The sequence below is a fragment of the Papilio xuthus genome, unplaced genomic scaffold, assembly GCF_000836235.2.
Source record: "Papilio xuthus unplaced genomic scaffold, Pxut_1.1 DF828952.1, whole genome shotgun sequence".
In the NCBI taxonomy this organism is placed as follows: domain Eukaryota; kingdom Metazoa; phylum Arthropoda; class Insecta; order Lepidoptera; family Papilionidae; genus Papilio; species Papilio xuthus.
The window spans coordinates 3,237,645-3,253,182 of NW_013529697.1; the positions used below are offsets into that span (position 1 = coordinate 3,237,645).

At 35.3% G+C, this 15,538-nt stretch overlaps 2 protein-coding genes across 2 annotated transcripts in view; both read right to left on the minus strand.

Moving 5' to 3' along the window:
• Positions 1–15,538, minus strand: part of LOC106125168 (histidine-rich glycoprotein-like) — a 175,707-nt gene that overhangs the window by 131,769 nt on the left and 28,400 nt on the right. The gene's annotated exons all lie outside the window — the stretch shown is intronic.
• Noki (protein) lies at positions 391–3,263 on the minus strand. Its single transcript, XM_013322206.1, has one exon. It carries the CDS (start codon positions 2,853–2,855, stop codon positions 903–905), a length of 1,953 nt encoding a protein of 650 aa, XP_013177660.1. The 5' UTR covers positions 2,856–3,263; the 3' UTR covers positions 391–902.

Sequence of the window (15,538 nt, forward strand, 5' to 3'; positions counted from 1 at the left end):
TCAACGGATCTTTATGAAATTTGGCACAGATGTAGAACATATTTTGGAAAAACACATAGGCTACTCATTAAGGATTCTTTAATGCCGCGCGGACGGAGTCGCGGGCGACAGCTTGTATGTTATATACTCTATTTCAATTTTGAAATTTACACTTATTACTCAACAAGATTTAAAAATACTACAATGAGACATTGAAAATTGTTGCATTTACTTGTACTTTAATATCTACTACGGATAATCTGACTACAATGCTATTTGTCAAACCAATTTAATATTAAAAAAAAATCAATAAGCTGTCTAGTTTAATAACTTAACTTAACTCTCCAGCTTCCGTTTATTGTTTTAATATTGAAGGGATATCACCATTTAAACAAAGTAATACAGTTTAATCGCCATTTTTATTTCTCATTTTGCTAATACTCTTTTTTTCAACACAGTTTTACATACATCATCATACATCGAATAACATTCATCGTGCATTACAACAATTATTACAGGTTACTTAACCACACTGGAAAATGTCTTTGGATAACTTGCTTCCATTTATTTATTCTCTTAAACTCATTAATACATAGGTTCAACATTCAGGATATAACTTTAATTTGTATATTTATAATTTATTTATTTGGCGATCAAAGATAATACCGTTCCGTTTAACGATAAATTTACACTTATACTTCCATCATCTAATCAGTCGCGGATTCCTCAAACGTTAGGACCCAATGAAACTTTCCACTAATCATCTAAATAATAATTTATATAATACAAAAACTATTACGCTAACAGTAACTAATCAGCTTAGGAGGTACGTATAGATTACACGCGCCACAATATTCATGTATACAATTAATATTTACATTTGAACAAGTTGTGATTGAATTTTATACAGTTTTATATAATATTCAAACATCAGTAGCACAGCCATCGTGAAAGCCATCTTCTGTTGCAGGTCTGGTTATAGTCAGCACACGTTTTAAGGCCGACACCGGGGGCAGCACCGGCGGCGCTCGCTGCCACACGCGCAACGTACGCGCGCCCGTCGCGCCCCCCGTCGCCGGGAGGCCATAGTCTGGAGGATACGACGAATCTATCGGAGCTGTCGTCACTCCCGTCATCGCATGTGAACGCGGAAAAGTCCGGCTCATGTAACCCAGTTCTTCTTGTGAACCGTTAACGCTAGAGTTTTCTATAATAGGAGTCCTATCTGTGTAATAACTAGGAAGCGCAGTACTCACAGCTCTTGCTAAACTGTTCGCTTGATTCATTTTTATTTGCTCCCAGAGACCCGATGGATATAATGAGTCGGAGGTTTCCCGTGCATACTCGCCGCTCCCTGGTCTAGCGGCACTGTCCGGTCGAGTGTCGTTGATTAGGTCGGGGTCAATGCCGGCGGATATAGTCGGCGAAACCATTACAGGTCCTCCGGCCGTTACGATACTGCCTCGCCCTTCGTAGTGATTGGTTGTGTACGGCATGTCACCGACGCGCGGAGGCTTCACCACCGGATTGCATTTTGCGTCATTGTAATTTGGTGATTCCTGCGTGTTGGCTAATACTGCTACATGCGGTCTGTCATTTGTCGTAGGATGTACTTCATTTCCTGACACCACTCTATCTAATGTGTTCGGAGTTTTACTTTCACAAGATGGGGATGGACGAAATCTTACAAATGTGATAAGTAAACCGAGGGAAATTACAATAATAAGCAAGAACAATGCGGCTCCCAGACTCGCAATTTGTGCGCTGTCTAATGACGCCATTCCTGCTATCTGGGAAACATGGACCGTGAAGTTGGCTTCCGCGTTGCCACCTTTGTTTTCAGCTACGCAGTAAAACTCGATAGGTTCCGAATCCTGCACATTTGTAAGTATTAACGAGGATTTCTTTTTTAATTCTCCCTCTTCGAATATTATAATTTTCTGGTGATTATTAAAACTACTTCCATTTTGTAATAATCGGCCATTCCAATACCAATTAACATTCGCACTCGGCACGCCTTCCGTTTTACAAACTACAGTCGCATTTTCTCCAATTCTCGCAACAGCGTTTCTAGTGTTGGGTAAAATTTCTGGTTTGCACGCAAACTCTTCTATAGTTAATTCCGAAAATAGTTTATTAGTCAACCTCGCAGGAGACGAACACGTCGGAGTCGAAAGCAGCTTATGCTTCGCCAACCACATCTTTAAATCTCTTAGACGACAGTCACAAGTCCAGGGATTGTCAGATAAATCTATAACACGAAGTTTCTCCAATTTCTCAAGAGAACTTAACGGTAAGTCTCGGAGATTGTTGTGGTTTAACTTCAAAGATTCCAGGGACCGTAAATTTCTAAATGCGTCGGCAGCGATATCTCTAATATCGCATTTAGATAAATCGAGTTTGACGATACTCCCGAGACTGCTCAGAGCCTCTGCATGAATTTTTATTATCGGGTTATGACTCAAAGTTAAATCTCGGAGAAAAGGAGCGTCTTTGAAGCTGTTTGACGGTACTTGAGTAAGTAAATTATGGGACAGGTCTAATTCTACCAAATTAGTGAGACCTTTAAATGCCCGATCGTTTATTTGGCCAATATTGCAACTACGTAAATATACTCGCTGTAAATTAACAAGTCCCGTTCTAGCGAAAGCTTCCTGGGGGAGAATTTGCAAATTATTTCCTGAAAGATCGAGCACTTGAGTAGCAGGATCGACGGGCTCCGGCACCGTAATGAGAGCCCGGTCGACACATTCCACAGTTTGTTTGCCACCCTTCCATTTACACGCACACACCGGAGGGCACGATCCAGGCGGAGCGAATCCGGCGAAAATTGTTCCCCAAACCATAACGTTCACCACCACTATTAGCCACTTCATTTTGGTCTTTACACAACTTTGTTCCGTATTAAACTTGCACAAAAAATCTTTAACTTTTTAACATATTATTCGCACACTTTTAACATTCGAGTACATTTAGCGACGTCTCATCTGAACGTAGCGATACCGTATCACATCACTACTCGAGAAAGTTGGCGCACGACACATGACGACACGGTGTCCGCGCGCGACGGTCGTGGATAAACTGAGAGGGAGGGCTTGTCACAGTGAAAAGAGCTCGACGCATGCGCGTCGTGGGCGCCGCTGCTTCCCCGCGACCGCACCGCGCCCCGCGCTGCGGCTTATCCTCTGCCGCCGAGCTGCCGAGCCGAGTAGCACTACTCGTCGTCTTGAAAGAATTCCAAAAGTGTAATTTTGTACCTGGCGGTGACCGCGGTACAGCAGGCTGTCGCGTTCATTCATAAATACCTGAACAGGCGCGGCGTGGTGGTGGGGCGTTGTGTCGGTGGTATCGGTACCGGACGACAATTTAACAATGGTAGGGGCTTGGGATCGAATCGAACGGTTAAGTCGTCGAGCCGCATGAAACCTCTTCGATTGTTATAGCACACATCTTTTTATCAGTATCACGTCCGTAAGGCAAGTCAGGTAGAAAACTAATTTTACTACAAAGGAGCAAAAGAGACGGCAGGTAACGACAACAATGACACAGGATATGTCACACAAAAGCTAAGCTTCTTTCATTCATAATTTGTATAGAATTCTTATTCACTGCCGAGATAAAATGTCACGTTTAACAGAACTTACGATTTCTTTTATAATTGCACTGTGGTCGAGTTCTACTGTATACAATTTGCCGACAGGATTTCGCGTTATTGTTGTTTTTATCCCTAAACGGACAAATATTTCAAATTCACGTTCTCATTACAACAGCGTACTTACGTTTACTTCAATTCATGTTCATAATAGTAATTCAATTCAATGTATTTGTTCAATACAGTTAAGTATATGGTCAGTGTGTTTAATTAAATATATTTTGTCAATTTATTAACATCGTGCAGCCTTTAAGCATCGAACGATTTGATTTTAAGAAACATTTGATAATAATATTATGACAAACAGCATATGAAACTATATATTAAAGATGGCACGCGGCGACACGTCCAAACGAGATGGGGGTGCGTCAGCTGCAGCCACACCTGGCCACCTCGGCCAGCGCGTGGCCAACAGCGGCTGACAGCCACATGCTGCACTCATAAGTATTCAAACACGCATCCAAACAAAAAACAAACTTTTTCTATTACCTCTCATCTTCGCACATGCAAACCAATCACACGCTCGTAAACAAGCTTTGAAGCTACGATTATTATTAATTTAGGGCGAAAATAAACATTATATTTGCTTTATTTGTTTCTAATCCCAGGCCCTTTAAATAAGCAATATCGATTCGTTCATTATTTCCAAATGTTTACGTTGAGATCAAAAAGAATCGAACGTTTTTATACAAATAAACTTATCACGAATGTTTTGGATTGAGATGCGTTGCAATAACAATTAAAGAATAACACGTTTTTAATGTCCAGTTTTAAAGTATTCTTTAACAAAGCAACTTAAAATACATTGCATAATTTTGAATACGTAAATTAAGACAAATAATAAAATAAATGAATGATGTAATAAAACTTACCTAAGAATGTGGGGTTGTATGCAACATGGAATGAATCACGATTTTAAGTATAGTAATTCTTGCATAAGAGTTGCGCCTAACGTAGAACAGTCATAACTCGGTATCCGGACGCTCTCTTTACGTGCAATAGAAGCAAGGAAAAGCATTTAGCAAAAGCTAATTCCAATATGTGCAACACTACTAAATAAATAAAACCTAATATGTAATAATATAGTGGTAAAGTTTCACGATAAATATTACCCACAAACCAAACCTTTACTACTTACTAAAATTATAAAAAGCAATGATTTCAATAGCGTCGGTGGCGCAGTTGTTAACCAATTGACTAGATCGGACCGTAACCGTGTTCGATTTTCGAATTTCATTTATTTGACGTTTTTTACAGTGAAGGAAAACATTGTGATGCAACCTGTACATATAGGCAAAGAAATTCAAAGATATGAGTCAACTAACCCGTACTGTGTAAGCGTGGTTGGCCATTGCCCAGTTACCGTGAATAGCTAGACTCTACAACATTGTTGACAAATGAATGATTTCATCAATTCCGGCTTCTCATTAACAATATCACATACGTCTATAATTGTATTTTACTTCAAATTAGTTGACAACAAAAAAATTGTGGTATATCTATACAAGTGAGACGGTCTGTAGAACAATTGAAGCATTGCTTTTAGTAAGTTGAACATCCACACAGTGTATGTAGAAGCGGGTCAACAATCTGCATGCCGGTTGCCGGTACTTTCGCAGTTGATTTAAGAGGAAATCACGAATTGCATGTAATGAAAACAAATGGAGAAACTCAATGTTAGTTTAACAAGCGGAAATTTATATCCCGACAATGGTTATTGTTCGGAAATGAATTAATTCAGCTTCCAGTTATTAAAAAGAAATTTCCCGCAACAATAAGTCGAGGCTATCAATTACTCTGATTTCTACGCACAGAAAATTAAACCTGGGACATGTTTGAGCTAGGACTTATATCCAGTCACTAACTTTTACTTTCGTTCAAGATGCGCGTGTATTAGTACGCAAATAATTATTTTCCTTTGAAAAACACACGTTCTTTATTACTTCTATTGACTAAGTTTTATGTTAAATTTAAAATACATTTTTAATGCTAGTTATGACGTAAAATAAATAACTTTTCTAGAATAATATATTGCGTGCACTAGTAAGTATACATTTAGGTATATAATGATTATTTTTAATTCCCACAAAATGTTCGTGCAAGTAAAACGAGAATCAGAAGTAAGCGAAGTGCTTAATGACACTCGTTTGTTTCAGCTCGGTTTTACTGCCTTTTTAAGCCACTTTAAAATTATGAAAATACCCTGAATTTTCTTCTCAGTTTATATTTACGTTTCTCAAGCATTTAACCGGCTAATATAAGCGGCAATTAAAGAACAAGTTGTCCAATTTGTTGAATATGAGCTAGTTCCGGTTGTCTGTCGTCAGTCTTACTCATAATAATTAGTCATTTAGGACTAGAGGACACTTTGTAACAAACAACGAAATGACGCGTGTCGACTCGGTACAATTTAACGCATCACTAGTTTTGTCACTTTTTCGTCTGTAACGCTGATTAATGTAATCGATTTAGACGACAAAGGTTATAAAGATAAAAGGGTACTTTATTTAAAACTATGTGGACAAACAATCCTGCTTTTAGTGAACATTCATTATTTACAGAGGCATAAATCAATAAGGTCAGGAAATTAGGAAAAGGATGTCGAATTATTGAAAACTGGAATTTAGTTCCCGGCACTTCACTCAAAAGACGAAGCGTTGAAGTGTACAATACTTTTTATACTACACTTATTTTTCTGTGTAATCGTATTATTTCACGGGTGGAGCCGAGACGGAAGCGCATTTACTTAACGTTTACATTAACATGTAATGAAAGATCCAAAGGGTATGAAAATTTTAAGGCTCAATTTGACGGCACGGTTCTATACAAATATAATAGGCACTTTATATATCCGTAAATTCGTTATTTACTCTAAATTACAGTCAAATGTTTTACGAATGTAATTGTAATTAAAGACGAGGGACGGCAATTAATAACTGTGGCATTAAGCACTTGTCAGACCCAACTTTACGCCTATCTCACACGCCCAAGCACCAGAAATCTATTGGCTTGCCGCTGGGACTTAAAGGATTACTTATCATAAGTAAGTGCTCACATTACCGGACCTACAAAAAGGTAATGAGAAAAAGGTTTTACAACTTTTCAATCGTGGAATAGAAGAATAACATTATTAATCAATGCAGCATCATTTTAAATACATGTATTAATTCAAACAATATTTCTTAAGTAACATTTATAATTTGCCAGTAAAATGTAACAAGGCCACTTAAATTAAATGGTTACATTGACAAACCAAGTCAATGAAAATAGAATTAGATCAAAGAACTCGTCATGTCCTTGCAAAACCACACCGTATTTATAATTGCAAGCTAATTTCATTCACAAAATAACGTATGTACAAAGAAACGTTCAATGTAATGTTTAAGAAATTGGTATTACTTTAAAACAAATGTTATGGGAGTAAATGAGCTCACCTTTTTGACAGCGAGCGTAGGTATTTCCAAGAAAATTCTAATAAAACTGTCTAATTCAGGAAATATTTTTGACAACAAGATTTTAAGATAACTAATGGCGTCAAATGACTGTTATTTTCATTTCCTTGTGTTCTTACTTACTTATTTATTAAAATTAATTACAAATATTCTGTTTGTCTAAATATTAAATTTTTTACATGTCATTATAAATTATATTAGCGTCGCGCCGTTTTTTACAAATAATTCTTGGAGTATATTTAGAAGTAAAATTAATGTAAAATTTGGTATGAAACTATTTCATATTCGTATATCCTCTCTCACTATACGACAGGTGTTTAAAATTGCAGAACTCTGTGAAGTTACATCAGTGTTTGAACTAGGAATAAGATTTTAAGACTCTACGTGGTCCAACATAACTGGCGTTGCATCAAAGTCTAAGATTTTGGCTGAAAACAATAATTTTAAGTAAAAAAATATCATTATAAGTATTCATTTTATTAACAAATATAAAAAAATTATATAACTGTTACTTCAATCGAGGAACAAATAATAACATAGAGTAAAGGTAACTAATACTAATCCTTGATAATCAAACATATTAACATATATGTAGCTACATACGACGGGCACAATGTTAAAGCTAGACGTAATTATCAACATCTTCTCGTAATATATGGATAGGGACACATAACGACTATACAAAGTAGAAATCCATATCTCTTCGTATCTTATTGTTAGCAAACATTATTTAACTCTATAAAACAAGATTTTAAAACGTTACAATGAGAATGTTTTGATAATTTTCATTTATTCGCTGAAGTTAATGACATAACAAAAAGGGCCGCATTCGAAGGTTTGAATGTAATGTAATTTCAAGAGGAATTTTTAATCCCTGCTGCGTATTGCGAGGATAGGTCCATTTGTTTGGTATGGCTGGTGCGCGTGATTTAAGCGGCTTAATGGGTTAACCTTTAACGCGACAGACGACCTTTAGCGTATATTCACACCACAATTACAGATTATCCAACAGTTTAAAGAAAAATAAAAATTTAAACCTAACAACGTCATCAATATATTCATCATTGGTAACTAAATTCATTTTGATGGAGTTAATTTTGACGAAAAGATGATATAGGCCGTTCATTTCATAACGTTCAAAAAACTATAAATAAGAAAGACACAAAGACATAAATATCGTCTCAAAAAAGACTCCGTCCGTTATAATTCATAAGGATCAAATAATAGACAGCTTCTGTTACATATACCAGTGGGTTTACATATGTATCTAGTTTTAATCTGATAAAAGTTAGTCAGAAATAAAACTCTGTTACACACTTGGGATGATACAAAGTTACTTTTAGCCTAATAATATTCTGTATTCTGTTGAATTTTTAGAGTGAACAAAAGCGGTTTTAACGAATAACTGTTTGCAAGGAACAAAATCAACATCCCTACCCGCCTCACGTATTTATAATCCCACGTTCGCTTCCTGTTTTTTCTAACTTTTCGTTTCCAGAGTTTATAAAATGGATTAAGCTTTTTAAAGTGACCAAAGCAAGTCTAAATATAAAGTAAAATAAACCTAAACATTATAGAAATAAAATAAGTTTTATTCTTTATTTAGAAATTTAAATAATTGCCAAATATAAAAAAAAATATATTTAGTTTTTTTTTTAAAACTTGATAACGATTTCTGATAAATACGCGATAATTTACATTCTGTTAAACTAAATCCCTCGTGACAGTGACGTGGGTGCGTGGCTGTTATAAAGTTCGAAAGTTAAAAAGTTAAATTAAACGGAGCGAAATTCCATTTAGTTTTACTTAACATTTTAATCATTTAATAGAACCGCGGAATCAAAATTACTAAGACATTTAAAGTTCACATTTTTTGTTCATACCAAGACTGATAGGGACTTCATCTATTAAATTCTCATCTGTTTAATCGCCACATATAAAAACCCCATAGACAGATCCGCAATTATTAAAAACATGAGTTCACTTTATGCTAAAGCTGCGACCAATATGAAATTTGCCAACAATAAGGCTAAAAACAATTTGATGGGATTTCCAAATTTTATTGAATAAACGATGATACATTTTTAAGCTCTCCGTAACGCTAGCCATCACATTTTCCGATTCGATTGGCTATCGGAAACATTTTCTCTAAATTCATTCTAAAACTCGCGTTATTTTAAGTCAATCAACTCCAAAACAAACTTCAAATTTATGAAATTCAGCGAGTTTATTTTGCCGACGAGTGCCATCCTTCCATTGAATTGGCTGGCGGTGCAAGTTTCAACCTAAACGATATCGTAACGCCATAAGACTGAAGTTCTCTCCGAGGTATTTTGGTATTACCGTTCAAAAGCATACCTTAAAAGAAACGCTGTAAGGTGTAAAGTTGTTTTAACAACGTCAAAACGTTTTCTGATTGCTACCCCCAGGTGATATTTGTATAACACCGAAGTAGACTTATCGCAGGCGTAAATAGAGATTAAGTACGCATTTGTTTCTTTAGCGCACGCGTCTCGTGGGACTACGTAGAGCGATATAACAGTAGTCATTCACTGTCTCAACTTTATTTAGAATTTTTAAAATTAAAAAGATTTATATTTTTGTATTAATAACGAATATTACTTACATTTAATGAAATATAACTACTTAGTTACTCACTTAGTTATCCAAGGTCAGCCCGCTCGAATGACTTTAGAAAATCGAGGGTTCGAACCCCAATATGGATTTGAATTACTTAATGCATTGAAGCCAAAATGTAAGTACGATGAAAACAAGAAACTGCACATATATAGTATGACAGTATGAACAAATTTATTTCATTATAAACTTATTCATATTCATATTACACAAGTTACGACATATTATTAAATTTTTATATTATCCATCAAACTGAAAGTACTCTACTATATGTACAATGAGGTTTAATTCTTATTTAACACATTTTTACTCAATAACTACTTATATGGCAATTTTATAGTACCATATTAGACCTAACTACGAGTTTTACTTGATTAATTCATGAACTTCCGTCAATGCTACTTAATATTTACCAAGTCAACCTTTCATCATATTTCATCATCTTTTTACCGAGGTACACGTGACTTCCTTCCAACTACGCAATAGCGCTGCGCCGGATATGCGTAACAACGGTACTATGTAGATTTGACCGAAGACAGAACGCTCCTGTCTTATGACTACCAAATTCATCTGCTTGAAATTCAATTTCTGCTATTTCTGTATCGTTTACATTAAACTGTATCTGTCGCCGGCAAATCCAGGTCGCTGTAAAGTGTCAGTCACTTTTACAAAGTGTCGAACGAAAAGATTTAAAATAAAATGCATATATACACACGAGCACATCGTTCAAATATTTAAATAAATACAAACAGTTGTTAGTGCTTCCTGTCTCAAGTATCAAACTAGACAACCGAAACTGTACCGTTGGTACATCTTTTTGACAAAACTATTTGATTCGTAATGTCCCTTCTATTCACATATACTTTCGATATACAATCTACCAGGTCTATGATTTACCAGGGCAAAATACAATCGGGAGACGATAACGATTTTCCAGTGATGCCTATTTATCCTGTTCTACATATTTTTAATTGATTCTTAAAACTAATCATTTGAATATTGTTAAATAATTAGATTTTTAGACACCTCAATCTAAGTTACGCGTAATATAAAAGACTTCCTACTCCAACAAAAAGTCGAAATACGGATCTCACAATATACGTATGTAATATGATATCACGTCATACTATGAACATATGTGTCGCTTGTGCCTTGTTATAAAAGTCACAACAATGAGTCTGGTTGAATCGACAAGTTAATACATGTTAGAACTCGACTTGGACGGCTGTGTGTCACCTTGACGCTCACCGAGTTGAACACAATGCACGTAACTTGTCTCCGAAGTCCGCGCCTGCCGCACCCTCCGTGTCCGCCGCGCCGAGCGTACTGAATTAATAACCATATATGAATTATTATTTTTTACATATTAAAGGTCAAAACGTAAACAACAGTCTACTAAAATTTAAATAATGTTAATAGTTATAACCATTTTTTTAAAATTCGCATCTTACTTAGGATACAATATTGTATACTAAACTCATAATAAAAGATATATTTAGCAGTTTGTTGAATACGTTTCTTTAACAATAAGCGGCTTAATAGCATTAAGATCGTCAAATATCATTCCACTGAAAAAGGCAGGAAAAACTCTATTATAATACACCTAGTATTTTTTTTCTCAAGTGCTAATTGCGAATAAAATTACCTTGGCACTAAAGGTTGTAATTCCCAATAGTTACATAGTTTATATAACTACATAAGAGTCCATAAAACCTTCAAGGCCCACCTGTTGGACGTAATATTGTATGTAATATAAAAGTGGTATCTCCACTCAACCGGGAACGGAAGCAAACTCTTGCAGAACACGTTTTTCTTATTATATCATCGCGGGAGTAGCTATTGAACTTTTGATGCGATAAAATATCTTTGCAACTATAAATTTCATAGAAAGTATTATAAAGGTTATCGCGCATTGCTCCTGTTCTTGCCCACTCCTTGCCTTGCCACCGCCATGGCATCCACTAGTCGTAGCCTCGGCGTCGCCGATGGTGCGGGTTAAAGAAAGTAAATTATATTAGATATAGATAAGTAAATTTGTTAGCAAAACATTATGTAATTGACGCTCGCACGGCCGGCACGCAGTTTGCAAGACTCGAGGATCGCGCGCCTTCCTATGCAATCGAAAATAACGTATTGCAATTTTATATCTTTATCCCGCTTAGTAGGCGGCATCTATGCGGCGGCGGCGCAGCGCTATGTGCGTTAACCTCAAGATCTAATGTCGTTGAAATCTTCTGTATAAAATATTTTTCAGACTATATTTTTAAGTATTTTATCAAAAAAAATATTCTATACTGATTTTTTATAGTTATATATTAATGCTGGTTCGACATATCTATATTCCCATGTTTAAATGAGAATCGATAAGAACGAACGATTTATATAGAGACAAAGCAATATTTATAGTTATGTTCCGAGCTTGACGGTGGACACCCTACTGTATGGAATGTGGGCCCCATTATAGGAGGATCTGTCGGTAACCCTGTGGAATTTAATCGTTAAAATATCTGTCTATAGGACGTCGATTGCTTAAGTGAAGTGAAGCATCATAGTCATGTTCTCATAAACACTGTCTTATTAGATAACCTCAATATATGTCAATATAATTTCCTGTATGTAAATTAATTTTTGCATGAAATTCGTCGTGCTACTTTTTAATATATGTATCTTCCAGTTATTAAATAATATGTTACACTCTGTTCTTTTTTAGTTTTACTTGTTACACAACAATTGTTGATTGACTGTTACAATCCATTGTGTCCTCCGCAATGTGTCTCAAAATCTAATAAGTAATTTTGAAAATTTACAAACGTTTCTTAAGAAATCTAAACGTTTAAAGCTTCAAAATTGAAAAAGTATTTCGTAACCATATAGAGTTTCAAATACACAGACGTATGTATGTTCCTTAGTGTAAGTTGTAATTTAATTTATAAAAGAGAGTGATAAGTTTATTTAACAATAGTAAACATTTATCTATTTGTATTAGCGAATGTCTTCAGCGGTTACCACAAGGCGGCGGAAGTTGCTTATCAGATATGCGATGACGCACATATGGCGTTTCATTGTTATTTATAAGGTCTGAGCCGGTCTTGGATTATAAAAACACTTCCAGCTGACTCGTGCAGCGCAGCGACGGGGCTTTGTACGAGCTATGAGACATCCAGTCAACCATGCGGCCGTGTCACAATAACGCCGACTCGCCGGCGAGCCCGGATTATTCTTTATGCTTGGAACAGGTAATATTCGTAGGGTTGTCCCTCGACAATTCAGCATCGATATTATGCCGGTTTCTTTTTATAATCATAAAATAGTGCTTGCTGTGGCATGATTGATATCGAAAATTGTGGTCTAGCAGGTTTCTATGTGCTTCGTTGAACAACTTTGTACTCCCGCTGCTCGTTTGCTCTTTACTCTTATAAAAAAAATATAACAGCTATACGCATACTTGACCTGTAAGTCTAAATAAGAATTTCGTCATGTTTTGACCACACATAAGCCTAAACGAGAAACAGATTTTTGCAAGTAAAATGTCATTCGATTTGAATTTTTCTGCAGAATGCAGTGCAGTGCAGGGGGGGGGGGGAACGGGCTGTGGGCATAGTTTATCCGATGTTCAAAAAAATAGTCCCATATATATTGATAATATGTTGTGTGTGATAGCAATTATCATTGGAACTTTCTAAATCCTACTTAACGTGAAAGTTTAATGTGTCGTGGCCCAGTTTATTTACTTAATTCGTACAAAAATCTTGCGATTCCTTTTTTATTATTTCTTATCGATGACAGCGTTTGCATTCCCTAGTAAGTAAGCAATATCGCAGCGTTGGTATGTGATTGGCGCGTGGTGTGGGCGGCTGCATAATGAACCGGAGTCTGGGAAGTGGGTGGGCAGGTGGCGGCCGGAGCGCTGGAGTGAGGGCGAGACACTGCTTGCCGACTGCCGGCTTCCCGAGCCGACGGACTTGGCGGCCACGTTCGTTTTGACGGTTCACGAGAAATGACTTCAAATCAATGCTTCTTTATAACTAAATGAAAAAAAAACTGTACAATTTATATTACGGCAAGCTTCACACGGACAAAACTTTGACTGTTTTTTGATTTAAAAGAGAAATCGAACTGTTAAAAATTCTTTAAAAACAACAAAACAAATTAGGCTAAAGATCTATTAATGCTCTGTATCGCGAGTTTTTATTTTGTTTTGCAAAATATTTTGTTAAAACTGTTTCCCTTTAACCGAGTCACCTAAATATTTCACAAAACTTTTTGAATCCTTCGTGCTTTTGTTTACTTCCAATAGGCTGACCTGCCAGAGTCGTTTGAATTTTTGATTGAACGATATTCGGAGATTATAGATTCTACGAATTGTCGTATAATTTTCGTAGAATCATTAAGAAATCATACATAGAAACTATTATTTTTTTGTCTGTAATAGACATCCAATCGTAACAACAACGTTTTTGTAAATGTATTATATTGCATAATACATATAATGTATTTAACACAACTAACCCTTTCAATATTTAGATTACCCGAAAAGTAGCGAAATAAATAAACACATGTAACTTTTTTGTAATTTTTCTATTCCACTCATCTATCTATCTAATATTACTAACAACCTTATTGGTAAGCAGGATTAAAATGCACCAAACCCATGTCGAATACGTAGTACGTCTACGTCACTTTCCACTGGTATGGATTATAAAACCACACAAAGCTTGGATTCAGATTTAATTTTCCATTTTAGTTAGCAATAGAACCACAAGCAAAGGTTTATTGGAGATCGCTAATCCGAAACATATTGTACGCTACATGGATTACATCCTGTGACGTTTTTACAAACATTACTTAAGCTTCACCATTTTTTTAATTAAAATTTGATCCATGAAAAATAACATTTCTTTACTTATATATTTTTTATTACTTAAATCTTAATTTTATAATGTTATAATATGTTTCTGCAAAACTATGAAACTACTTAAGAAACTTAACTATTCATTTATAAGTAATTAGTTTAAAAACTAAAATAAGAAGTAGTTTAGATTTAATTTTAACGTCACTATAGCGGTCGCCAGATTTGGTTTTCTACTTAATTACAATGTTTGAAATATACATATTAATTACTAGTAAAGGCTTATAACTTATAAATTAAAGTCATAAGACATCTTTCGTTAAATACTAATAAAGACATGACTATTGTCTGTGTATAACTTTACCATACGTGAAAGTTTTTCACTTGTTTATTTATGAAGTAAAATAGTAAAGCAAGGCAACAAGCTCGGAGCAGATGGGATCATAAATCACTTTCAGATTAGGCGCATCCGACTAGAATGTCGATAAATAATAAACGATGACATCATAAAATTCTTTCCATCATACGGAACAAAAATGTTACTCTACGACCCTAAACTGCTACTGCGAAATTTTACGTTACAAAATATTTTATGTTATAACCAGTCAATATTGATATTTTAGGCAAATAGTATCGTTAATAAAATATTTTTTACAACTTTCTTGATGATTAGTTTTAAAAATAATTTCAAAATACCAATAACATTTTCTACATTACTACAGCGAAATCTTTTTGTAGATAATCTAATACGCCTTTTGTTTTATAATAGCAAATTTATACTAGCTATAATTTGCACGTAAGTATAGATCCAAAACTTAATTTTTGTAACGAGTCCCTTTTAAAGACAAGATTCCGTACTTTTTAATTTGGATTGAGTGAGTCGATGCCGAAACTCTACTGTGAATGAAAAAAGAAATAGTAGACCAAATGGCGTTTGGAGAACCAAAAATTTATTTGTTAGCAACTAGT

Excerpts from the sequence above, each read along its gene's own strand:
- Noki (XM_013322206.1), bottom strand. The coding sequence starts at position 2,855 with ATGAAGTGGCTAATAGTGGTGGTGAACGTTATGGTTTGGGGAACAATT.